General features: G+C 36.1%; 1 protein-coding gene across 1 annotated transcript in view; it reads left to right on the top strand.

Annotated features, from left to right (window-relative positions):
- The window catches only part of CCDC178 (coiled-coil domain containing 178), a gene marked incomplete at both ends in the record, with an annotated part of 388,897 nt that overhangs the window by 1,590 nt on the left and 360,338 nt on the right, over positions 1-26,969 (top strand). The window contains one exon of the mRNA XM_079718176.1: positions 7,956-8,095. Within this exon, the coding sequence (XP_079574302.1) occupies positions 7,956-8,095 (140 nt within the window). The remainder of the gene's footprint in view (positions 1-7,955; positions 8,096-26,969) is intronic.

The raw sequence follows: 26,969 nt of genomic DNA, 5'->3' as shown, positions 1-26,969 counted from the left end.
GATGACACAAAGTATTTACAAGGTTCTGCAGCCAATTCCAATGTGTGACCATGGGGTTTCCCCACCACTAAGCCATTCTTGGACACCAGCTGGGTGTCCTACAATTCAGCTCAATTCTAACATCAGCTACCCAGAGATAGTGTCAGATCCCATAGGTTAAGGGCTTAGTCCTACAAGTCTACCCCTTGCCCCACTTCAGATGCCAGTCAGAAGCCCAGTTTGTCACCTGTGCTTCTGACCAACCACTATAGATTGGTGGTTCCAATTACACCCCTCCCAGCCTTGGTTTTGACTAATCTGCTAGAGTGGCTCACAGAACTCAGAGAAACATTTTATTTAGTAGATCACTGGTTTATTAAAAAAGGATATAACTCAGCAACAGCAGATGCAAGAGATGCGTAAGGTGAGATATGGAGGAAGGGCACAGAGCTTACATGTCCTCTCGAAGTGTGCTGGTCTCCCCAAATCTTCATGTGTTCACCAGCCCAGAAGCTCTCCAATCCCTGTCCTTTTGAGTTTTTATGGAGTCTACGTTACATGGGCAAGATTGATTAAATCATTGTCCATTGGCTATTGATGCACCCTCCAACCACTCTCCCCTCCCCAGAGGTCGGGGGCGGGACTGAAAGTTCCAACTCTGTAATCACAAGATTGGTTCTCCTGAGTCCCCATCCTCAGGTGGGGTCCAAAAGTCACCTCATTAACAAAGGACACTTTCATTGCTCTCATCAGTTAGGAAATTACAAGGGTTTTAGGAACTCTGTGCTAGAAACAGATGAAGACCAAATACATATTGCTTATTCTAAATCACAGTATCACAGTAGTGTATGACAAATGAATACTGTGGACAAGAATCTTTAGTGTTTTGAGTAACACAAGTTTGTATGGCCTCTAAGAATTAAGAGGATTGTTAATGGATAAGGACAGATTTGAACTGAATCTTGAAGGATGTATTTGTATATGAAAAGAAATGTGAGGAGGGAAATTAAGCAAGAACCACAGAATGAGTCAAATAATGTGATGAAATAACACAAAATACGGAAAAAATAGATTTTGACTACAGCATAGGAAAGATTCAGAAATTTAAAGATAATTTGTTAAAATAAAGCTAGAAATGATTGAGGGACAGTCAAGAAACATTTTAAATTTCAGGCTCAAAAGTGTGAACTTCATTATTGCTCAGTCTCTGGTCCTATATAGATTCGATTGGAGATATTATGTTACCAAATCCTTTGCTTGGAAGTATGAGTCTGAGTGCACTATGCAGAATTATTTGGTTACAGAAGGAAATATGGAAACTATTCACCTAAACAAATAAGCTGCTGGATAGTTCTCCAGAAAAGATAGGTTTATTTGGGATCAGCAGATTTGGAGTGTGAAACCACAGTGAGCCATGTGCAAGTTCCCCCACGGTAAGAGAAGGAGAACTCTTTTATATAAGGGAAAAGGAAGTTGGGAGGCTATAGTAAACAAAGAGCCCATGGCTTTTCATTGGCTGAGTCCTTGCCAGGAAGGAAGAGGGGTCCTTCTTGTTGGACTCTGTTATCATCACAGGGTGTGAGAGCTCCCCCTGCTGGCCTCCTGACTCTAATTGAGGTTTCTGTTTATTAATTGCTATAAAAATGATTATCTTATTATGGTTTGTGCTTAAGGTAATAAGGGTTTGATCTATGAATGATAAACGGATATGAAAGATAGGAATTAAAGAGATTACAAAGGAATTGTTAAGATTTGGTAAACCGACTGGGTATATTGTTACAGGAACTTGAAAAGGAGGATTCAACAATGGTTTAACTGTTGCAACCTTTGATAATGGGAAGAGAAGTAAGAAAGGAAAGGAGGTTGAATGGAATGAAGATGAGTTTAGTTTTAGAAATACTGGCTTTGCGAATGGGCTTGGTCCTTTTAAGACTACCTCTGGCTTGCTGTCCTTGACAAAGTCCAAATGTTTAATACCAAATATATTGGGGATGGGCCTGAAACCGAAATTTTCATCTTGATATGTCTTTACTCTCTCATCATTCTTTTATTTGCCAAATAGTTCCTGATTATCGACTCTGTGCCAGACACCATGCTCACTGCTTGGAATGTATCGGAACCCTGCCACCCTGCCACCTCCCTCTGTACATCTCCTTAATCTTTTCCAGCTCTATATCTGATCATATAAATGTGCTCATTTTCCTCTGTAGCCTTTCTGACTTTGGCATTTTAGTTTACTGATGTCCTGAATTTATTTCCTTATTTGTGGTATATCAACTTCTCAAAGAGTACATTCTAATTTTAATTCTCTTCCCCCATACTGCATAGGATCTAGCAAGTCCATCCTTCCCTTCCCTACATTCAGTGCTAGGCTTGGGCTCCAGGAAGGACAGGTTTTGGAATACATTTGGCAAGGAGTTCAGTGTAAAGTTAAGTCTAAAGATGTTTACTTAGGAGTCAAGCACTCAGAGGAGATGACTAAGGGAGAGAATATAAAATGGAAAGATTATTTCTTACCAAGTAGTCATGATTAAGGAATATGAGGAGAAATAGGCAATGAGGAAGTAAAAGAAAGCTATTAAAGAAGAACATTTCAAAGAAGTATTTTCTACCATATTCTGTATAATGAGTTAAAAGAGAAGGAGAGTGGTACAAGGTTATTGAATTCTGTCACTAGGGAATGGCTGGTGGTCTTTTTAATCAAACAAATTTGTTGAGGTAAAATTTAAGTATAATAAAATCTACTCATTTTAAGTATACAGTTCAATGACTTTTGACAACTGTATACATCCATTTAACCACCGTCTTAAACAGGATATAGATACTCTTTTCAGAAAGTTCATTCATGTTCTTTGTGGTCACTGTCTCTTCACTCCACCCCTCATATCCACTGATACGATTTTAGTTTTAACATTTAAAAATTTTAAATAAGTGAAATCATTCCGTTTGTACTCTTTTGTGTCCAGTTTCTTTCAAAGACTCAGAAAGTGGTCTGTGAGATTCATCCATGTTGTTGAATATATTAGTAGTTTCAATGTTGCATATATTAGTAGTTGTTCATTTTATTACTCAGTAGTATTCCCTTGCATGAGTGCTGTATAGTTTATCTATTCAACCATTGATGGAAATTTGGGATTTTCTAATTTGGGGCTATTATAAATAAAGCTGTTATGAATATTTACACACAAGTCTTTTTATAGATGGATTTTTATTTATCTTGGGTAAATACATAGAAGGGGAATGCTGAGTCATATGATAAGTGTATGCTTAACTTTTATAAGAAATTGCCAAACTATTTTCCAAAAGTCATTTACAGTTCCACCAGCAATATATGAGTTATAGTTGTTCTATATCCTCACTAATATTGGCTTTGCTAGTCTTTTCAATTTTAGGCATTCTAGTGATTATGAAGTTGTACTGCACTGTTAATTAAATTTGCATTTTTCTGATGATTAAGGAAGCTGAGCATCTTTTTACATGCTTATTAGTCATTTGTGTATTGTCTTTTGGAAGATTCCAAGTCTTATGCCCATTCTTTATTGGGTTGTCTTCCTATATAGGAAGTTGTAAATTTTCTCCGCACATTCCAGATATGTCATTTGTTGGATATATACATGTTTTCTCCCACTCTCTTGCTTGTCATTTCATATTGTAATATCTTTTTGAGGCACGATGAATGTCTTGACTTTGATGAAGTCAAATATATTTTTTTAATGTTTCTCTCTCCTCTCCCTTCCTTCCTTCTTTCTTGCCTGTATTTTAAAGATATTTTTCTATTATGTCCTGGCCTATATTGTTTCTATGGGAAATGTAGCAGTTATTCATATCCATGTCCCCTATATGTAATGTGTCCTTTTGTTATCTGGCTTCTTTAAAGATTTCCTCTTCAATTGGTTTTCAGCAGTTTGGCTATGATGTTCCCAGACATAGTTCTCTTTATATTTTAATTGTATGAGATTTGTTGAGCTTCTTGGATGTGTGAATTGATGTTTTTCATCAAATTTTGAAATTTTTTTGGCTGTTATTCTGTTATTTTTCACTCCAAATTTAATTCTCCTCTTCTTCCAGAACCTCAACTTCACATGTGTTGGACTGATGGATTTTTTCCTACAGTTCCTTGAGGATCTGTTCTTTTTTGTTCATTTTTCTTTCTCTTCTTCAGATTGGATAATTTTTTTTCAGTTTATTTTATTTTTTTATTTTTGGCTGCGTTGGGTCTTCGTTGCTGCACCTGGGCTTTCTCTAGTTGCGGCGAGCGGGGGCTTCTCGTAGAACGCAAGCTCTGGGCATGCAGGCTTCAGTAGTTGTGGCACACGGGCTCAGTAGTTGTGGCTCGCGGGCTCTAGAGCATAAGCTCAGTAGTTGTGCACAGGCTTCGTTGCTCTGCGGTATGTGAGATCTTCCTGGAGCAGGGCTCGAACCTGTGTCCTCTGCACTGGCAGGCGGACCCTCAACCACTGCGCCACAAGGGAAGTCTCTAGATTGGATAATTTTATCAATTAATCAGCCCATTCATTCTTTACTTAGGGAAAGATCTCCTTCTCCCTTCCCCCACCCCCAGTGTATAACAAAACTAAAAGGAACTTCGTTTTTCACAAAAAAAGTTAAAGGTACTTTCTGTTTATCACACAGAGGCTTTGCAAGGAGAAGAGATTATTGCTAAACTTAAGAGCACTAGCTTATTCTACATTTTGGGAAGAAAATCAAGATGTTAAAAGGGATAATCAAATGTGGAAAAGAAATCTGTGTTCAGATAAGTTTTTTACTCAGAGTGCTGAGGTCAGATAAAGGAATGATACAGTACCTGGGATGATGGATGTAAAGGAATTACATATTAAAATCAGAAGAGAAGGAAGGATGGTAGTGATAAAATCTTAAATTATTGGGCCTGTGTGAGTAAATTATGTAAGGATCAAATTCACTGAGCAAGAAGAGTTGACAGTTAATGAACATAAACTGCCATTTGTCCACACAATCAGGCTGTCCGTATTTTTTCTCAAACGAAAGTTTCATGTTGCAGTCTCAACAAACCTCATCTCTGGCCTAGGTCCAGGAGGATCTTGCTCTTATGCATTGATTCTGAGCAAGGAAATTGGAGTTGGGCAGATTTTTTAGAGCGAATGAGTGTCCTGCCTGAGCTTAATTCTTGAAATACTCACCCTGATCCTTTGTGCACAGGCTTCATGAGGAGGAGCTCTATCCATTTATGTTTAACTAAAACTGTGGCTTCATTGTATCACAGCATTTTAGGTGAAAATGATCTTATATAACACCCTGCCAACTAGTTCATTTATTCAGTGAGAAATCTGAGTAGTTTTAGCTTAAAAAAGCACAGTTACTTATCAGTCAAGTTGAAAAATGAGTGACCATGGACACCTAGTTTAGTGACCTAAGTGTATCTATAATGTGGGCAAAATTAAAAAGAAGTGGAAAGGAAAGTTTTAACTTACACTGTGCATGTATTAGAATAAAGCAGTAATAAGAACTCCTGAATTCTTGTTCTTTCTTGTGCTGCTTGTGATGCCATGTCTTCTACAGACTTTCAGTGCAAAATTTAACTTCACAGTATTTCATTTTCCCCACTTAACCATATGTAAAATGTTAATCCTAAACCATGGAGTGTTATGGAAATTAATTAATACTCACCTAGTAGGTTGAGAATGGCACACGTAGAAAAATGTTAAATGAGTCATTGCTATCCTTGCTTTCTCCACATTTAATGAAGCAAAACAATGCTTTTGAGTATAAGGGCAACTGCCTGGTTGCTAAATGTGCTATATTAAAACCTTAATTTTGGGGAAGGGCAACATGCCCTATCAGGACGTTTGGATAAGAGATCAATATGTACTTTCTACCAGCTTGTTTTTTGGTCCTTAGACTGTTACAGAGATGAAAAAAAAAACTATATATATATATATATATATATATCTGTGTATGAACTAAAGAGGTAAAATGGAATATAACACACAAAAATAGTCATACTGAGTATATGTGTTCACTGTGGTCAAAGCATAGTAAAATACATTAGAATATCAGCATTGATATCTTTTTTTTTTTTTTTTTTTTTTTTGCGGTACGCGGGCCTCTCACTGTTGTGGCCTCTCCCGTTGCGGAGCACAGGCTCTGGATGCGCAGGCTCAGCGGCCATGGCTCACGGGCCCAGCCGCTCCGCGGCATATGGGATCCTCCCAGACCGGGGCACGAACCCGTATCCCCTGCATCAGCAGGCGGACTCTCAACCACTGCGCCACCAGGGAGGCCCAGCATTGATATCTTGAAGGAACATTTGAATTTCAAAAACAAGTGATATGTGAAATTTTTGAGAGGTACCCTGAAATATATTTTAAGAACTGCTTCTCTTTATTCTGCCACATTTTAAAAAATATAAAAACAACCTTCATGGTATTGCTTACACTCTAAAGCCAGAGAGATATAGTTCAAGTCCCAGCTCTCCCACATCCCAGCTCTGTGGAATAGGGCAACTTTATATAACTTCTCTAAGCTTTGATTTCCTCACATTTGAAATCAAGAGAATAATCCCATTTCATAAGATTGTTGTGAGGATTAAATAATATGCGACATCAAAAATACTTAGCACAGGGCTTCCCTGGTGGCGCAGTGGTTGAGAGTCCGCCTGCCAATGCAGGGGACGTGGGTTCGTGCCCCGGTCCGGGAGGATCCCACGTGCCGCGGAGCGGCTGAGCCCGTGAGCCATGGCCACTGAGCCTGCGCGTCCGGAGCCTGTGCTCCGCAACCGGAGAGGCCACAGCGGTGGGAGGCCCACATACAGCAAAAAAAAAAAAATACTTAACACAGTTCCATGTTTGGCACATATTTTAGTGCTCAAAAATGTTTATATATATATATATATCTATATGGGCTAATATTTTATATATGGGATATGAATATATATGGGATAGAGTAAACACTTATAAATTAAACACATGCCATTTTGACAGAGATTGCATTTTTGGAGGAGAATATTATGAGATATCATTTAAAGATATTTAAAAGATTGCAGTTTAAATGAAGCTATCTAAAATATTTACCATCTCTATGTGTTGACATTGAAACAAAAGGCACAGACTGGAGGCAACAGCATTACTTCTGTGTTCCTCAAGGTTAACTGCAATGAGGACATCAGACTGTTCTCACTGAGGCACCGAGCCTATTCTGTGTCTTACATTTAAGATCAGTGATTGCAGCTGTAATCCAGACCAGTAGAGTCCTTAGAGGCAAAAAGACTGCAAGTAAGCAGTTTGGTGGAGTCTTCACGGACAACTTTGCTGTGCTTCTGCAACCTTCAGTTGATTCGGAACATGCCAGGATTAGAATCACTGAGGCACATCAGACTGAGTGGATTTTATGATGAGTACAACTTGAATGCCATAGTGAGAACATCAGTCACTCTTCGCATGAGACTTCAATTTTTAGAGATGGAAGGTAGAAAATGAGGTTATTATGAGGATGATAGGGACCTGCTTTTATTTTTTTTTCAGCAAGAGAAACCATGCTGGATTTAAGGAAGAACTTCTTCAATGCCTGAGTGGTTAGATATTATTTACATTGGAACATGTGGGGTCTCTTTAAGGGGAGAATTTAAAATACATGTCAAAGTCATTTTTTAAGTGATTCAGGATCTATTTAGAAAAATGGATTAACTGGTTTCTACCTTTTTTCTTTATTTTTTCATGATACTATGGAACACTTTAACTTTTTAACTTTCTTGAAGTTTTATTTTTCTTAGATTTATTTTTATTTGTTACAGTTTAAGTTATAAATGATCATTTTATTTTAGCTTTCAGATTATTTGAAGGTTAATTCTGTAATTCTCTGACATTTATCAGTCTGTTGATTAAAGAAAGGTTGAGTGTTAGTACTAGTAAAGCAGAATACTTTTTGTACATTCTGAACATCGGGGTTTACTATTCTGTATATGACTGTGAACTGATGTCCTCTGTCTGCTTTATCTATAGGGGTGAATGAAGGCATTTACTTTAGCCACCCATGCCGACGTAAAAGCTGTGCTTTAGTAAACATCCCAGCACCATGTGTCAACAAAATAATTTCACACATTGAAGATGTGGAGTCTAAAATACAGGAGCATCTGAAACAGGTAAGTGATAATTAACATGCTAACATTTTTGTAAGCTCTATAGGGCCTATAAGCGTCTGTTACTTAAAGAACCTGGGGAATTATTATTTTTTTAATGATTCTTGGACTACTTTATAGAATCTTGGCTCAGTTACATAATTTACTAATCTAGACATGTTTTTGATAGTGTCATTTCAGAAGGGTGAAATGACCTTATTAAATAGATTTTTTTTCCCTACGTGTTTGTTCTTTATCCACAGGCAATCATGCTAAGTAGTAATTTCCATAGCCAACTTGACTAGTAAATTAAATAGCATTTACATCCTTTTTAGGGACACTAAACTGATTAGATGATTAGCTGAGTACATTGGTGTATAAAAGGATAGAATGCCCTCTTTAATGAGTTATTTTGTTCTAAAGAAATACTCAACAGGTCTGTTAAAAGAGAATATAATGATTCTTCCTTTGTCTTTTTAAACTGATAAAGTTTGCCTTTATTATTCTGAAGGGAGTTCAATCTTGAAATCACTGAAACTTTCAGTTATTTTCAAAGGATGATTTAGGAATGATTAAAAAACCTTCTCATACATTTTACTAATATTATGTTTCTAAGCAATTAATGCACAACTACACTGCCCAGACAGGAAGATAAGTTTGTCAGAGATTTGTGCTATTTCCCTTCCTTCACCACTGTTACTGGATCTGGCTCTGAGAGAGTTCTGATGGGCCCTCATCATGCTTGATCTAGGGTGTAGTTTCCTTCCAGAGTCATTAGAGTGCCGTCTTTAAGATCACAGCCCTTAGAGCCACATATTCTGTGAACTTAGATGGGAATCGTGATAATAATATTGTGTTAGATAAAGTGCTAGCATATATTAGCTATGTGTATTGTTATTTCTACAATATTATTTATATCATTCTGTATTAGTATTATATTTATCTCTGTTGCTTTTTTATTTCCCCAAACCAGAATACCCCTTCACAGAATGCTTCGCAGGTCACAGGTCTAATAGTGCCCTGGGCCTTGAAGAGTATATTAAGTAGATAGAAGAGAATTAATATTAATTAATATGATATGCTGTACATGTCACATGTGTTTTAATTAACAATTATGCATGTTGTTAAAAATGATGAAAATAGATTCATAGGTATTTTAATAAACAATTATAGTAACTGTACTATAATAGCTATTATAAACCATTGTAATAACTCAAAACTGTTGTTGAATTGTTAATGTTATGTCTAACTGATAGATGGGGAAATAATAATTTAAAGTAGTTGAGAATCTTGTTCAAGGTCACGACAGAACTGGGATTTGAACACACTCCCTCTTTTATCAAAGCCCATGTTCATTACCCAATCCTGATTGGGATTCTGAGCAGTTAATGAACTGTTAAACACTATGGATAATGCGCCAGCTAAAATATTACCTTAGATAAAAGTAATTCACAAAATAAGCTAAGATATTTTATAGCTTATCTTCAGGAAAACTGAAAAACCAGCCTTTTTGTGTAAATATATTATGTAAATGAGCCAGCTGCTGTTAAGTTTGTCCATCCACTCATAGACGTTTAACTGCAATTCTGAATCTTGTAAAGAAAATTTTTCAGAGTAGAGTTACTGTGAACATTTTATCTATACTTGTTTTTGCAAAGAATGAGAAGACATGGAAGAATGATGGAAATAATCACCTGGATAACTTCCTATACAAATAAGAGTTTTTGTTTTATTTTTCTTCCACCTGATTCTCCCAGACTGCCTAAGAATAGAGATAGTTTTATTTAATTTGGAATGATCTCTACTAAATTGAAAATTTCTTCTTCATTTAATCAATACAAATCATTAAGATGCTACTATGATTTAAAAGAATGGCTTAGAGAGAAGGTATTTAGAAATGATTCTTTAAAATATAAAGAATATATTGTACAAAAATAATAACTGTATCATTAATAACAATGATAATAAAGCTAATGTTTATTAAGTGCTTACTGTATATCATGGGCTGTATTAAACACTTTAATATGCATGATTTTATTGAATCTTTATGGAAACCTTGTGAGGTAGAAAGTGCCATTATCCCCAATTATGGATGAGGAAAATGATTGCAAAGGTTGATTTCTCCTTTCTCCCAGAGCTAGCATCCAGACCAGGTGTGTCTGAGACCTATGACCACTCTGTTCACCACTGTACTGAGTCATCTCTATGTCTGAAGGTATGTCAGCTATGAGGACCCAATAACATGAATGTTCAAATGCTTATACTTGGAAAACGTTGCTTTGCTTACACCATTTTGTATCCGTTTTTAACTCCGAAACCTAGTGTTTGATCATCTGACCCTCTTGACCAAATACTTTGAGTCCTCTCATTCTGTTAATTCTATTTCATTTGAAACTTCAAACTTGACACATCCACCATTTCCCATTCTATCATACCCATTTTCTTTTACTTCCCTGCCTAACCAATTCATCTCTTAAAACACTCACCAATTGGAATATTTGGTCCTTTACTTCTTTATCCTGCCGTCCTTTTAGTCTGACAAAGTGCCAAATCTAATGAGCTCTCTCTGATGGTCAGCCATCTTCACTCCTACAGCCAGGCGGCTGAATAGTGATGGAGAACATTACACAATAATCCAAATCTGAGATATTATGCATTCATGGTTTCCAACCTCAATGGGACCTTTCATAGTGCTCTGAAATTATTCTATTTGTCAATCAGAACTTTCCCTAGTATTCTTTGGTGGCTACTCTAGTCCTCTCTTTTGTTCAGGTTTCCAAATCCTCCACCTCACTACTCAGTGATCTCTTACTTCCCAAAGAAAACAGGAGATAAAATAACAGAAATGCCTCAAACCCCTGTTATCTCACCTATGCACGTCCTTGAATTCCACAAACATAATTCCCTTTGTCCTTCCATGGAAGATTCCACCCCCGCCACAATGGCTCTCCCTTCACCTGTGTTCCATCTCGTGCCTTTGCAAGGATCTTGTTCCATCAGGCGTTGCTCCAACCATCCTATGTTCCAAATCTCCTTTTTTATTAACTCACTCCTGTCAACGTTTAAAATATTGACATTTCTCCTGTTTTCAAGAAGTTTTTTCATCCCATACATCCCTTTAAATATATCCCCTTTTCACTTTCTCTTCTCATTCCATGAAACATCTGAAAAGAGTTGCCTAAATTTAGTATCTCTGATCCCTCACCTCCCAGTTACCCATTTATTCATTGCAATCTGTATTTGGTCCTCATTATTCTAATGAAAATATCTTCAGAAAAATAACCACTGTTTTTTCTGTTATCTATTGCTACAAGTGTGTGTGCATGCGCACACATACACACAAACACACACACTCTAAAACTTTGTGGCTAGAACAAGCATTTATTTGGTTACCGTTGAGCAATTTGTTTTGGGCTCAGCTGGATAATTTTGTTGGTTCTTGCCTGGGGCCAATCATGTGGCTGCACATATCTGCTAAGTCAACTGGAAATAGTGATAATGATGGCCTCACTCACATGCCTGGTGGTTGGGAGAGTATTTTAAGAGGACAAATCTCAATGGGTAAGTGCTTAGTAGAGCTTTGCTTGTGTTATGTTTGCTGAAGTCCCACTGGCCAAAGCCAAGCCTATAATCAGTCCCCCTGTTAATCCAGTAGAGTATTAGATAAAATGTGGATGCCAGGGGACATGAGTCTTTGGGAACTATTTATGTAGCAGTTTATTAGCTAGTCTATTGGCAACATGATGAACCATCCATCCAAATGCAAACTATAATCACCAGCTCCCAAGAAGTTTTATTCCATAATGGTATCATGCAGACGTCCGTGGTCACACATACTGCAAAAGATCTGACGCAGGCAATATTTCCTAGGTGCAGCTTCTTTTTGACCCAGAAATATGTGAATTAAAATGAGAAGTTAAATACTGTTCCTGCATACTTAGCATATAATGGTGAAGCAGGTACAGAATCATCACAAAAAAACATTCTCATTTCCATAAGGGGAGGAATGAAAGGCACATAGCTTTCACTAATGCATAAAATTTTGAAATTTATCAGAGCACATGATGTTAGGTCTACCACACCTGGGACCAAGGAATGTTTCTTGATTTAGGACTCAGTTCTGCTTTCTGGGAATAGTTTCTGAATTTGTTGTTCTCCTTGTCTCTTTAATCTACTCTCTGAGCTCTTTGCTCTTTGATTTTCATAATAGACCTGAATAGCTATCGCAGGCTTTTTCCTGTATTAGTCTGCTCATGCTGCCATAACAAAATACCATAGACCTGGTGGCTTAAACAACCGAAATTTATTTTCTCACAGTTCTTCTAGAGGCTGGAAGTCCAAGGTCAAGGTGCTGTCAGGGTTGGTTTCTATTGGGGAATCTCTTCCTGGTTTGTAAGCAGCCTCCTTCTCACTGTGTCCCTACATGGCCTTTCCTCTGTGCCCATATGTTGAGAGAGAACTGGTGTCTCTTCCCCTTCTTATAAGAACACAGGTGTTATTGTATTAGGACCCCACACTTGTGACATCATTTAACTTTATCTGCTAATACAGTCACATTGGAGATTAAGGCTTCAACATATGAATTTTTGGGGCAGACAGCTCAGTCCATAACACTGCCATAATAAGCTGGAAGCTCAGAAGCTTTTTTGTATTTTGAACTCTCTCTTGTTTTTTAGTCCAAAATGTTTCAATTCTAAGAACTTCAGGGTCTCATATTAATCTCATTGGGTTTAACCCCACAACTTAAAAGCTGTGGCCATATTCTTTTTTCTTTAACATAATTTCTTTTAGTTAGGTAATTTTTTATATTCTCCTAAATAACATTGGTTTTTTTAAATGAACTTTATTTTAGAACAGATTGAGACATCTAGAAAAATTGGAATGATGATACAGAGATTTCATATATACTTACATTGCATAATATCTTACATTAGTGCAGTACATTTGTAGTATGGTACATTTGTTGTAATTAATGAACCAATATTTGTTCATTATTACTAACTGTAGTTCATACTTTATTTTAATTTCTTTAGGCTTATTTGAGATGAAATTCACGTAACATAAAATTAACTGTTTTAAAGTGAACAACTTGGCAGCATTTAGTACATTCGCAAAGTTGTGCTGTCACCACTTCTATCTAGTTCCAGGACATTTTCACCACTGCAAAATAAAGCCTCACACACATTAAAGACTTAATCCTCATTTAACTCTCTACTCTGGCCTGGCAACCACAATCTGCTTTCTATTTCTATGGATTTACCTTTTCTGGAGTTTTTGTATAAAGGAAATCATATAATATGTGATCTTTTGTGTCTGGCTTCTCTTGCTTAGCATAACATTTTCAGGTTCATCTGCATTGCACCATGTATCAGTACTTCCTTTTTTATGGCTTAATAGTATTCCACTCTATGTATATATGACAATTTGTTTAACTGTTCATCTGTTAATGGACATTTGGGTTGTTTCTAGCTTTTGTCTATTGTAAATATGGCTGAAATGAACCTTCATATAAAAGGATTTATTTGAGCACCTGTTTTCAATTCTTCTGGGTATATACCTAAGGGTAGAATTACTTTGTCATATGGTAGTTGTATGTTTAACTTATTGAGAACCACCAAACTGTTCTTCATAGCTCAAATATTTTTGTTCTTGAGTTGTGAGAGTTCTTTATATATTTTGGATTACTAGACCCTAGTCAAATATATGATTTGCAAACATTTTCTCCAGTTATGTAGGTTGTCTTTCACTTTCTTGATCATGTTCCCTGATGTACAAAAGTTTTTAATTTTGACGAAGTTCAGTTTATCTTTTTTTTCTTTTGTTGCTCATGCTTTTGTTGTCTTATCTAAGAATTCATTACCAAATTCCAGGTTATGAAGATTTACCTTTATGTTTTCTTCTTTGAGTTTTATGGTTTTAGCACTTATATTTAAATCTTTGATACATTTTACATATAGGAGACATGTATATCCTTGGAGTCAAAGGTAAGATAATGGTGGATTAAAAATGACTACCCTCCTCCTTTATACCTTCTTCCATTAACAGTCTATTCTCTCAACCTTTAAACATAGACTGGATTTGTGACTTGTTTTGAACAACAAATACGTCAGAAGAAATGTCATATAACTGCTAAGCAAAGTGTCAAGAAGCCTTGAAGCTTCTGCTTTCACTTTCTTACTGCTGTAAGTTCCCCAGGTAAAGAAGCCTAATCTAGCCTCTTTGAGGATGAATGACCAAGTAGAGGGACAGACCCAACCCACAGAAAGCACAAACCATCAAACTTGTGAGTGAAGTTGTTTTGAACTATTCTATCCTAGTCAAGCTGCCAGATGACTGCATTAGTTTGAGGTCACATTAGTGACCAAAAATACCACACAGCTGAGCCCATCTTACATGGTGACTCACAAAATTATGAGCAAATGAAACGGGGAATATTTATAGCCACTAAGTTTAAGAGTGGCTTATTATGCAGCAGTAACTTATGCATTGTTGAATACGACACTGAAATGTACAGGCACATGTGCGTATACAACACATTAAAGTGAGTAAAATGGAAAATTTTATTCTGTGTAGTGTTGAAAATGAAACTGTTGACCACTTTCTCCTTCTGGAAAAATCCCATTTCTATATTTTTTTAATGTCTTTTGCTAACTTGACTCTAACAGGCTTTATTCCTACTTTGGTAGATATTCCTCCCAGTCTTTATGGCAGATCATTTTTCCTCTGACCATATTGAAAATACTGGTGCTCCCAGACATGTCCTCTTCTCATTTTACTCTCCGTTTGGATAATACCATTTGGATGCATGTTATTTATGTACTGTATGCTTATATCAATTTGAGATTCCCAGCTCAGATTTCACTTTTTTTATAAGACCCATATACCCAATGCCTACTGAACATTTATTTATATATATCTTTGAATCACCTCAAATTCAAAACATATGAAAGTAGTTATTTCTTTCTTCTGTGTTCCCAGGTACAATTAAAGGAACATTATTCACCCAGTAACCTAAGCCAGAAAGTTGATTAATTATAATGACTGTTCACTTTTCCTTTATATACAATTACTAATTTTTTGTTTTTTTATATATAATTTTATTTTTTATACAGCAGGCTCTTATTATTATCTATTATCTATTTTATACATATTAGTGTATATATGTCAATCCCAATCTCCCAATTCATCACACCACCACCACCACCCGCCTCACTCTCCCCTCCTTGGTGTCCATACGTTTGTTCTCTACATCTCTGTCTCTGTTTCTACCTTGAAAACTGGTTCATCTGTAGCATTTTTCTAGATTCCGCATATATGCGTGAATATATGATGTTTGTTTTTCTCTTTCTGACTTACTCTGTATGACAGACTCTAGGTCCATCCACATCTCTACAAAGGACCCAATTTTGTTCCTTTCTATGGGTAAGTAATATTCGACTGTATATATATACCACATCTTCTTTATCCATTCGTCTGTTGATGGGCATTTAGGTTGCTTCCATGACCTGGCTATTGTAAATAGTACTGCAGTGAACATTGGGGTGCATGTGTCTTTTTGAATTATGGTTTTCGCTGGGTATATGCCCAGTAGTGGGATTGCTGGGTCATATGGTAGTTCTGTTTTTAGTTTTTTAAGGAATCTTCATACTGTTCTCCATAGTGGCTGTATCAGTTTGCATTCCCACCAACAGTACAAGAGGGTTCCCTTTTCTCCACACCCTCTCCAGCATTTGTTGTTTGTAGGTTTTCTGATGATGCCCATTCTAACTGGTGTGAGGTGATACCTCACTGTAGTTTGAATTTGCATTTCTCTAATAATTAGTGCTGTTGAGCAGCTTTTCATGTGCCTCTTGGCCACCTGAATGTCTTCGTTGGAGTCATGTCTATTTATGTCTTCTGCCCATTTTTTGATTGGTTGTATTTTGCTTAATACTGAGCTGCATGGAGAAAGTTTTGTAGTAAGAATCAACCAATTACAGCCCATGGGCCATCTTCAGCCCAAAGCCTGTATTTGTAATGCCAATGAGCTTAGAATGGTGTTAACATTTTTAAGGTTTGTAAAGAAAAACAGAAAAGAACATGTAACCTGTTGATCTATAAGAGTAAATGTTATATGCTTTTGAAAAAAAAAATATTGAGCTGCATGAGCTATTTATATATTTTGGAGATTAATCCTTTGTGCGTTGATTCATTTGCTAATATTTTCTCCCATTCTTAGGGCTGTCTTTTCGTCTTGTTTATGGTTTCCTTTGCAGTGCAAAAGCTTTTAAGTTTCATTAGGTCCCATTTGTTTATTTTTGTTTTTATTTCCATTACTCCAGGAGGTGGATCAAGAAAGATCTTGCTGTCATTTATGTCAAAGAGTGTTCTTCCTATGTTTTCCACTAAGAGTTTTATAGTGTCCAGTCTTACATTTAGGTCTCTACTCCATTTTGAGTTTATTTTTGTGTATGGTGTTAGGGAGTTTTCTAATTTCATTCTTTTAAATGTAGCTGTCCAGTTTTCCAAGCACCACTTATTGAAGAGGTTGTCTTTTCCCCATTGGATATTCTTGCCTCCTTTGTCATAGATTAAGTGACCATAGGTGCGTGGGTTTATCTCTGAGCTTTCTATCCTGTTCCATTGATCTATATTTCTGTTTTTTGTGCCAGTACCATAGTGTCTTGATTACCGTAGCTTTGTAGTATAGTCTGAAGTTGGGGAGCATGATTCCTCCAGCTCCATTTTTCTTTCTCAAGATTGCTTTGGCTATTTGCAGTCTTCTGTGTTTTCATACAAATTGTAATATTTTTTGTTCTAATTCTGTGAGAATACCATTGGTAATTTGATAGGGATTGCTTTGAATCTGTAGATTGCTTTGGGTAGTCTAGTCATTTTCAGAAGATTGATTCTCCAATCCAAGAACATTGTATATCTCTCCACTTGTTTGTGTCGTCTTTGATTTCTTTCATCAGTGTTTTATAGTTTTCTGAGTACAGATCTTTTACCTACTTAGGTAGGTTTATTCCTAGGTATTTTATACTTTTTGTTGCGATGGTAGATAGGATTTTCCTTAATTTCACTTTCTGATCTTTCATTGTTAGTGTATAAGAATGCAAGAGATTCCTGTGCACTAATTTTGTATCCTGCAACTTTACCAAATTCATTGATTAGCTTTAGTAGTTTTCTGGTGGCATCTTTAGGATTTTCTGTGTATAGTATCATGTCATCTGCAAACAGTGACAGTTTTACTTTTTCTTTTCCAATTTGTATTCCTTTAATTTCTTTTTCTTCTCTGACTGCCATGGCTCGGACTTCCAAAGCTGTGTTGAATAATAGTGGTGAGAGTGGACATCCTTGTATTGTACCTGATCTTAGAGGAAATGCTTTCAGTATTTCACCATTCAGAATGATATTGGCTCTGGGTTTGTCATATATGGCCTTTATTATGTTGAGGTAGGTTCCCTCTATGCCCACTTTCTCGAGAGTTTTTATCATAAATGGGTGTTGAATTTTGTCTGAAGCTATTTCTGCATCTATTGAGATGATCTTATGGTTTTTATTCTTCAGTTTGTTAATATGGTGTATAACATTGATTGATTTGTGTATATTGAAAAATCCTTGCATCCCTTGGATAAATCCCACTTGATCATGGTCTGTGATCCTTTTAATGTATTGTTGGATTCTGTTTGCTAGTATTTTGTTGAGGATTTTTGCCTCTATATTCATCAATGATACTGGTTTGCAATTTTCTTTTTTTGTAGTATCTTTGTCTGGTTTTGGTATCAGAGTGTTGTTGGACTCGTAGAATGAGTTTGGGAGTGTTCCTTCCTCTGCAATTTTTTGAAAGAGTTTGAGAAGGATGGTTGTTAACTCTTCTCTAAATGTTTGATAGAATTCACCTGTGAAGCCATCTGGTCCTGGACTTTTGTTTGTTGGAAGATTTTTAATTACAGTTTCAATTTCATTACTTGTGATTGTTCTTTTCATATTTTCTAATTCTTCCTAGTTCAGTCTTAGAAAGGTTATGCCTTTCTAAGAATTTGTCCATTTCTTCCAGGTTGTCCATTTTATTGGCATAGAGTTGCTTGTAGTAGTCTCTTATGATGCTGTGTATTTCTGCAGTGTCCGTTGGAACTTCTACCTTTTCATTTCTAATTTTATTGATTTGATTCCTCTCCCTCTTTTTCTTGATGAGTCTATCTAAAGGTTTATCAATTTTGTTTATCTTCCCAAAGAACCAGCTTTTAGCTTTATTTATCTTTGCTACTGTTTTCTTTGTTACTGTTTCATTTATTTTTGCTCTGATTTTTATGATCTCTTTCCTTCTACTAACTTTGGGTTTTATTTGTTTTTCTTTCTCTAGTTCTTTTAAATGTAAGGTTAGATTGTTTATTTGAGATTTTTTTTTGATTCTTGAGGTATGATTGTATTGCTTTAAACTTCACTCTTAGAACTGCTTTTGCTGCATCCCATAGGTTTTGGGTCGCTGTGTTTTCATTGTCATTTGTCCCTAGGTATTTTTCAGTTTCCTTTTTGATTTCTTCAGTGATCTCTTGGTTATCTACCAACGTATTGTTTAGCCTCCATGTGTTTGTGCTTTTTACATTTCTTTTCCCTTGTAATTTATTTCTAATCTCATAGCATTGTTGTTGGAAAAGATACTTGATATGATTTCAGTTTTCTTCAATTTACCAAGGCTTGATTTGTGACCTAAGATGAGATCTGTCCTGGAGAATGGTCCATGTGCACTTGAGAAGAAATGTAATCTGCTGTTTTCGGATGGCATTTCCTATAAATATCAATTAAATCTATCTGGTGTATTGTGTCATTTAAAGCTTATGTTTCCTTATTAATTTTAAGTCTGGATGAATTGTCCATGGTGTAAGTGAGGTGTTAAAGTCCCCCACTGTTACTGTGTTACTGTCAGTTTCCTCTTCTAAAGCTATTAGCATTTGCCTTATGTATTGAGGTGCTCCTATGTTGGGTGCGTATATATTTATAATTGTTATATCTTCTTCTTGGATTGATCCCTTGATCAATATGCAGTGTCCTTCCTTGTCTCCTGTACCATTCTTTATTTTAAAGTCTATTTTATCTGATACGAGTATTGCTACTCCAACTTTCTTTTGATGTCCATTTGCATGGAATATCTTTTTCCATCCCCTCTTTTGCAGTCTGTATGTGTCCCTAGGTTTGAAGTGGGTCTCTTGTCAACAGCATGTATATAGGTCTTGTTTTTGTATCCATTCAGCAAGCATGTGTCTTTTGGTTGGAGCATTTAATCCGTTCCCATTTAAGGTAATTATCAATATGTATGTTCCTATTGCCAATTTCTTAATTGTTTGGGGTTTGTTTTTGTAGGTCCTTTTCTTCTCTTGTGTTTCCCACTTACAGAAGATCCTTCAGCATTTGCTGTAGAGCTGGTTTGGTGGTGCTGAATTCTCTTAGCTTTTGCTTGTCTGTAAAGCTTTTGATTTCTCTGTCAAATCTGAATGAGATCCTTGCTGGGTAGAGTAACCTTGGTTGTAGGTTCTTCCCTTTCATCACTTTAAATATATCATGCCACTCCCTTCTGGCTTATAGAGTTTTGCTGAGAAATCAGCTGTTAACCTTATGGGAGTTCCCTTGTATGTTATTTGTCGTTTTTCCCTTGCTGCTTTTAATAATTTTTCTTTGTCTTTAATTTTTGTCAATTTGATTAGTATGTGTCTTGGCATGTCTCTCCTTGGGTTTATCCTGCCTGGGACTCTCTGTGCTCCTGGACTTGGGTTGCTGTTTCCTTTCCCATGTTAGGGAAATTTTCAACTATAGTCTCTTCAAATGTTTTTTTGGGTCCTTTCTCTCTCTCTTCTCCTCTGGAACCCCTATAATGCGAATGTTGGTGTGTTTAATGTTGTCCCAGCGGTCTCTTAGGCTGTCTTCATTTCTTTTTTTTTTTTTTTTGGGGGGGGGGTATGCGAGCCTCTCACCATTGTGGCCTCTCCCGTTGTGGAGCACAGGCTCCGGACCTGCAGGTTCAGCAGCCATGGCTTACGGGCCCAGCCGCTCCATGGCATCTTCCCGGACCGGGGCACGAACCCGCGTCCCCTGCATTGGCAGGCGGACTCTCAACCACTGTGCCAGCAGGGAAGCCCCATTTCTTTTCATTCTTTTTTTTTATTCTGTTCCGTGGCAGTGAATTCCACCATTTTGTCTTCCAGGTTACTTACCTGTTCTTCTGCCACAGTTATTCCACTATTGATTCCTTCTAGTGTATTTTTCATTTTAGTTACTGTATTGTTCATCTCTGTTTGTTTGTTCTTTAATTCGTTTAGGTGTTTGTTCTGTAATTCTTCTATGTCTTTGTTAAACATTTCTTGCATCTTCTTGATCTTTGCCTCCATTCTTTTTCCGAGACCCTGGATCATTTTCACTATCATTTTTCTGAATTATTTTTCGGGAAGGCTGCCTATCTCCACTTCATTTAGTTCAGGTTTTATCTTGTTCCTTCATCTGGTACATAGTCCTCTGCCTTTTCATTTTGTCTATCTTTCTTTGAATGTGGTTTTTGTTACACAGGCTGCAGGATTGTAGTTCTTCTTGCTTCTGCTGTCTGCCCTCTGGTGGATGAGGCTATCTAAGAGGCTAGTGCAAGCTTCCTGATGGGAGGGACTGGTGGTGGGTAGAGCTGAGTGTTGCTCTGGTGGGCAGAGCTCAGTAAAACTTTAATCTGCTTGTCCTCTGATGGGCGGGGCTGAGTTCCCTCCCTGCTGGTTGTTTGGCCTGAGGCAACTCAGCACTGGAGCCTACCAGGCTCTTTTGGTGGGGCTAGTGGTGGACCCTGGGAGGGCTCATGCTAAAGAGTACTTCCAGAACTTCTGCTGCCAGTGTCCTTGTCCCTGCGGTGAGCCACAGATGCCCCCGTTTCTGCAGGAGACCCTCCAACACTAGCAGGTGGGTCTGGTTCAGTCTCCTATGGGGTCACTGCTCCTTCCCCCTGGGTCCTGATGCACACACTACTTTGTGTGTGTACTTCAAGAGTGGAGTCTCTGTTTCCCCCAGTCCTTTCGAAGTCTTGCAGTCAAACCCTGCTAGCCTTCAATGTCTGATTCTCTGGAAATTCCTCCTCTCGTTGCCGGACCCCCAGGTTGGGAAGCCTAATGTGGGGCTCAGAACCTTCACTCCAGTGGGTGGACTTTTGTGGTATAATTGTTCTCCAGTTTGTGAGATACCCACCCAATGGTTATGGGATTTGATTTTATTGTCATTGTGCCCCTCTACCATCTCATTGTGGCTTCTCCTTTGTCTTTGAATGTGGAATATCTTTTTTTGGTGAGTTCCAGTATCTTCCTGTCAATGATTGTTCAGCAGTTAGTTGTGATTCCAGTGCTCTTGCGAGAGGGAGTGAGCGCACGTTCTTGTACTCCACCACGTTGAACCAGTCTCCTACTAATGTGTTTTGATTCCACCTCTAGAATGTGTCTCAAATGCAGACAGTTCTTCCCATCTATACTGTAGGGTCTTCATTCAGGCCATTCTCATTTTTGCCAGTGTTACTGTAAGAGCCCCTCACTGGTACCTCTGCTTTAGTCATTTCCTCCTCCCTTCCTTCTTCCATAAAATAGGCCACATGCCTTCTCTTTTTTAAATGTATTGTTGCCAGTAATCTGCCTAATACCCTCCTCTGAATGTCTTATGTCACGTGCTTATTTCATATTCCTTGGCATGATATAAAAGTCCTTTATAAAATAATATTTACTCTTAAGCTTCATGTCCCTTCATATACTCTATTTTAACTTTGATTAACTCTCTTAACCCTGGACCTTAACCCATGCATCTTCTCTCATCTCTGTTTAACCCTCATTTCTTCCCACAAACTACCTTTGCCCTCCAAAGCTTTGGATAGCTGTCTTCCCTTGAATCTCATATGACATCTTACTGACCAAATTAGCACAGTGTATTTTGTTTCTTCATATCTCTGTCCTATGTGATTGTAAGATCTAGAAAGTTAAAGTCTATTTATAATTCACCACTAACCATAGTACCTACTAAAACCTGGCATATTATAGGCATTAAGTACTTCTGAATGAGTGGATTCAGGAATGATTTTTTAAAAATTATGTCAGGTTTTGCACATGCTTTTAAATGCATGGGAAGGATGTACTTGTTCTTAAGTTTAAAAAAAATTTGGCATGTTGTTTGATAAATATTGTCTATGCTTTCAAGATGATTTGGACTTTTGAATAAGGTAGTTATAGGAAACCCCCTATTGACTGTGAGTTTAAAGGTATGAGTAGTCTTTTCAGATGAAAGTAGGTCACAGTTGTGGGAGATAGTATTCAGCGTTAGTACTCACATCTACAAATATTTTACAGTAAAAGGGAGATTCCCAACATGAAGTTAATTTTTTTGAGTAGAAAATATTTAGAAAGTTTTATGAATACTTTCTTTGTCTCAAGAACTTAAATAGCATTTAAATATTCAAAATATTTGGTAATAATTTCCAATATAAATATGGAGTTAAAAAATCAGGGTCAGTTAGAATGTTACATGTATCAAGCAGGAGTTTGTGGGCAATGTGGTTCAGAGCTATAAGTAAATAAAGTATTTTATTTCACCCATAATTTGATGACTCTTAATATCATACATATTTAAAGTATGTCCAATTTGACATTTTTAATCCCCCCCTTTTGTTTTTCTTTGCTCTTTGAAAGAGACAGAAATAGGAAATGCATAGGATTTTGTGGTTAGTTGGATAAAATTGATTATAAGTCATAATCAATATTTCTAAATATCTCAAGTATTTATGGTAATAAGTAATATTCTAAGCTTAATAATAACAGAAATTTTATTAACAATAATTTAAAGTGACTTTGAGAGATTTCTAAGACTTATCTAAATATTTCAGATAGGAAGCTATACATGGAAAACTCAAATTTTCCTCTGGTATTGTAGGCCTTCCCTATGTGAACCATTTAAGTATCCTGATAATTTGATTACTAGGTACCTGAAATTTTGCCTTCTACCATCAGATCAAAAACCGATAAAAATAATTTTTCTTTATTGCTTTATCACTTACCTCTAAAAATTGTTGTGAGGGTCAGGGCTTCCCTGGTAATCCAGTGGTTAAGACTACCTTCCAGTGCAGGGGGTGTGGGTTCGATCCCTGCTCAGGGAGCTAAGATCCCACATGCTTCGTGGCCAAAAAAACAAAACATAAAACAGAAGGAATATTGTAACAAATTCAATAAAGTCTTCAAAAAATGGACTATATAAAAAAATCTTTAAAAATAAATGTTGCGAGGGTAATTTTTTCATCTTAATATATTTCTCTGTACCAAATATAACTCTGTTTCTAAAAATTTAGGTAGCATGTTTCTATCATTATAAAGTACATCATTTTCTATATCATAGAAAATGTGCTATAAAGAGGATCAAACAGAATATTAATTAAGCATTACTCAATTAAGCATTATTCACTTTAAAATTTGGGACAGTTATGTCACAGTACATTAAAATATCTCTTAACCAGTTTCCTTGCCTGTGATACTTCAGCTTCAAATGGCTTCTTAGAACTAGTATCACATAAATTAGCCTGATTACAGGTATCTGCTTTATGTAGGACTCTTGAGTTTCCATAATCAAGTGATGTCATTTTTCCCAATTATTAATTAGTTTAGCATCTATTAATATACTCATCAAATGTTCATTCTCTTCTCTGCCTGTTTATCATTTGCCATTTTCTTTCTGCTTTATTTGTAATTTCTTGTTGACTTGTAGGAATAAATGATTATCTTTAGTTTGTTGTGTAGGTTTTAAATATAATCTCTCATTTGACTTGTCTTTTTATGTTATCTTTTATTAAAAACAAGTTCTTAATTTTAATGTACTTAAATTTATCATTTTCCCTTTATTTTAAGTGTTTTGGAACTTGTTTAAGAAATCTTTTCACTATTTCATACAAAATTTTTCCTTTATTTTAAAATTTTGAAGTTTTTTACTTGAGATTTAATTGTTTAACAATGTGAATTTATTTTGTGTGTGAGAGAATGGAATAGGTAGGTATTTTCATTTGTAAAAATATGGAAAATTATTTTTATCAACATCAATTTTATTGCAAAATCCAGTCATTTCTTAGAAATCAGCTATATCACATCAATCATATATCAAGGTTTTATATATGAGTATATTTATTTCTGGCTTCTTTGTTCCACTGGTTAATTTTATCTTTCTATGATAATACCTCATTTTACTAATTTACATGCTTCATAATATGTTTTGATACTTGATACAGTAGTTCCCTCTTTTTTTCCTTTTTTAAACTTTGACTATTCTTGCTACATATAAACTTTAGAATAAGCTTGTTATGTTACATGCAAACACCCGTTGAGATTTCAATCAATTGCATTCATCGGTTTTTTCCTTATGCAGGTGAATTTAGTCTCTCCAGGGTTTTTTGTTTTTTTTTTTAAATGGAGGTTGCCCATTCTTTTTTTTTTTTTTAATGAATGAATGAATTTATTTTTGGCTGTGTTGGGTCTTCGTTTCTGTGCGAGGGCTTTCTCTAGTTGCGGCAAACGGGGGCCACTCTTCATCGCGGTGCGTGGTCCTCTCACTATCGCAGCCTCTCTTGTGGAGGAGCACAGGCTCCAGACGCGCAGGCTCAGTAGTTGTGGCGCACGGGCTTAGTTGCTCCGCGGCATGTGGGATCTTCCCAGACCAGAGCTCGAACCTGTGTCTCCTGCATTGGCAGGCAGATTCTCAACCACTGCACCACCAGGGAAGCCCTCTCCAGGGTTTTTTTTTAAGATTCCATTGAGTCTCTTATACTATTGGCCCAAGAAAATTCCGGCAGTATAGCAAATACCAAAATCTGTTTAGAAGAGAGAACTGAGTAGGAGGTAATGGGGAAAATGGGCAAATTGACAAAAATCTCATGCTAAAATACTGGTTTTGTAACATATTTGTATATATAGTATTCATTTAATGTATATCTGTGAGTATATAACTGTGTCTATAGATATAGATAAATATATGGATAGATCAAGTGTCACATATAAGTAGAACATCTTATCCTTTCTGCCCATTTGCATTAATTTTCTGTTAATTGTTGTTCATGTAGTTTTCCCAATTTTTTTCTTGTATTGTTATTTCTTACATATTTATAGAAATATTGATAGATATCTCTTATCTTTTGTATTAGTTGTAAATTGTTATTCTGCCTGTACTATACTTTTAACTTACTTATGGTAGCTTTTTCATAGAGACATTAGTATGTAGACCGATCTGTTATCTGACAAATTCTGGGATTTTTGTAATGTTTTTAAAATTCTTCCTCATATTAAGATTATTAAGATTTTTAATTACTTCTAATCCTTTTTTTTACATTAAGTTTCTTTAACCATCTGAAATTTATTTTTTTATTGTATGAGGCAGATATGATACTTTATTCTTAATTATTTGAATTATCCTAATATTATTCATTGATTGTCCATCTCCATTTTAATTTGAAATGGAAATTTTATAATAAACTAAACTCATGTATATGGGTAATAAAATTATTACTTATTTTAGCCTATTTTATATTTGGATAATAACACTCATGCTAAATTTCATTTTTCTCTTTTTTAGTATTGTAAAGAAAAGATATATATGCCTGGAATTTATTAGTATATTCAGTATAAATTTTCTTATTTTTCATACTATAATCTTTCCTCAAATATTTGGATACTCTTTTTTGTCCTTGTATCTATAAATAATGGACCAGACTGATTACCCATTGCTAGCATAAGTTTTTGTTGGTTTTTGTTGCAGTTATTATTTGTTTGCTTTTTAGAGGCTGTCACGGTCTGCTTACATCAAGGGTTTTATGCAGTGTTTAAAAATTTTACTCAGGCTCTTTGTAAGTAGGAGGTAATATGCTTAGGCAAGAAAGTTGTGGGCCTTTCTTTTGCCTTAATAAACTTACTTTTGAGTTTGTAGCCCCTTAGAATCTTTTCCCTCATTGATAAATCTGCTTTTATTTTTCCTCACTCACCTGTTTGGGTTTATGTAAGATTCTGCTAGTTATGTAGGCCCTGTTTTGTTTCTCTCTAGAACCATAACTTGTATTCTTAGATAGTCTTTCCATCTTAGGCAGATCTCCAGTGTGGTTAGAGAATTCTTCTCATGGCAATGACTAGAGGGTAACTTCTCAGCCATGTATTCTGGATTCTTGGGATAGAAAGCAGTAAGACTGGACTGGCCCATCTCATCACAGGCAGCCCTTTAATTATTTGCTTTGCCTATCACCTGGTTATTCTCACATACTGGGAATTTCTCGTGAGTTCCACACAGAAGCCTTTTACCTCCCCTGAAATGGTCTCCACTTGTCTCTTCTGAGTTATACTTTTCTTTGCTCTGTTTTCACTATCAGTCTCATCTGATTACTCTGTTTCTGGGAATTCTTCTCAAATATACGTTCCAATGATTTTATTGACATACCCATATATTTTTTCCAAGAAATTTTAGTATGATATGGGAATTGGGGAAAAGTAATTATGTATCTTCAATTTAAATTCTTGAATTGGAGATTGTCTATGAAACGCACAACATTCTGACTGTATACTCCTTGTGTTTTTGTTAATTTGTGCCCCTTGGAGCCCAAGGTAGTGTTAGAATATATCTGTAGAACATGACTCCTACCAAGGAGTTTATAGTCCAGAAGAGGGATATTACTCTGAAAAACTAAATATTTGTGAACTTACATGTAATTATGTGTTTTCCACTTTTTGGTAATATATTAAATATCATGTACTTACGATTCTGTGGAAAGTCTTTTAGGAATAAATGGCATTTGAAGTGACCCTTGATGTAAAGGTAAAATTTAGAAACAGATAAAAGATGAGAACAATTAGGTGGGAGTAATAATAAAAGGACTAGCTAAGGTAAGTATATA

This window comes from Hyperoodon ampullatus (assembly GCF_949752795.1).
Source record: "Hyperoodon ampullatus genome assembly, chromosome: 13".
Lineage (NCBI taxonomy): Eukaryota > Metazoa > Chordata > Mammalia > Artiodactyla > Ziphiidae > Hyperoodon > Hyperoodon ampullatus.
The sequence above is the reverse complement of the archived record's forward strand: the minus strand, read 5'-3'. Positions and strand labels throughout refer to the sequence as shown.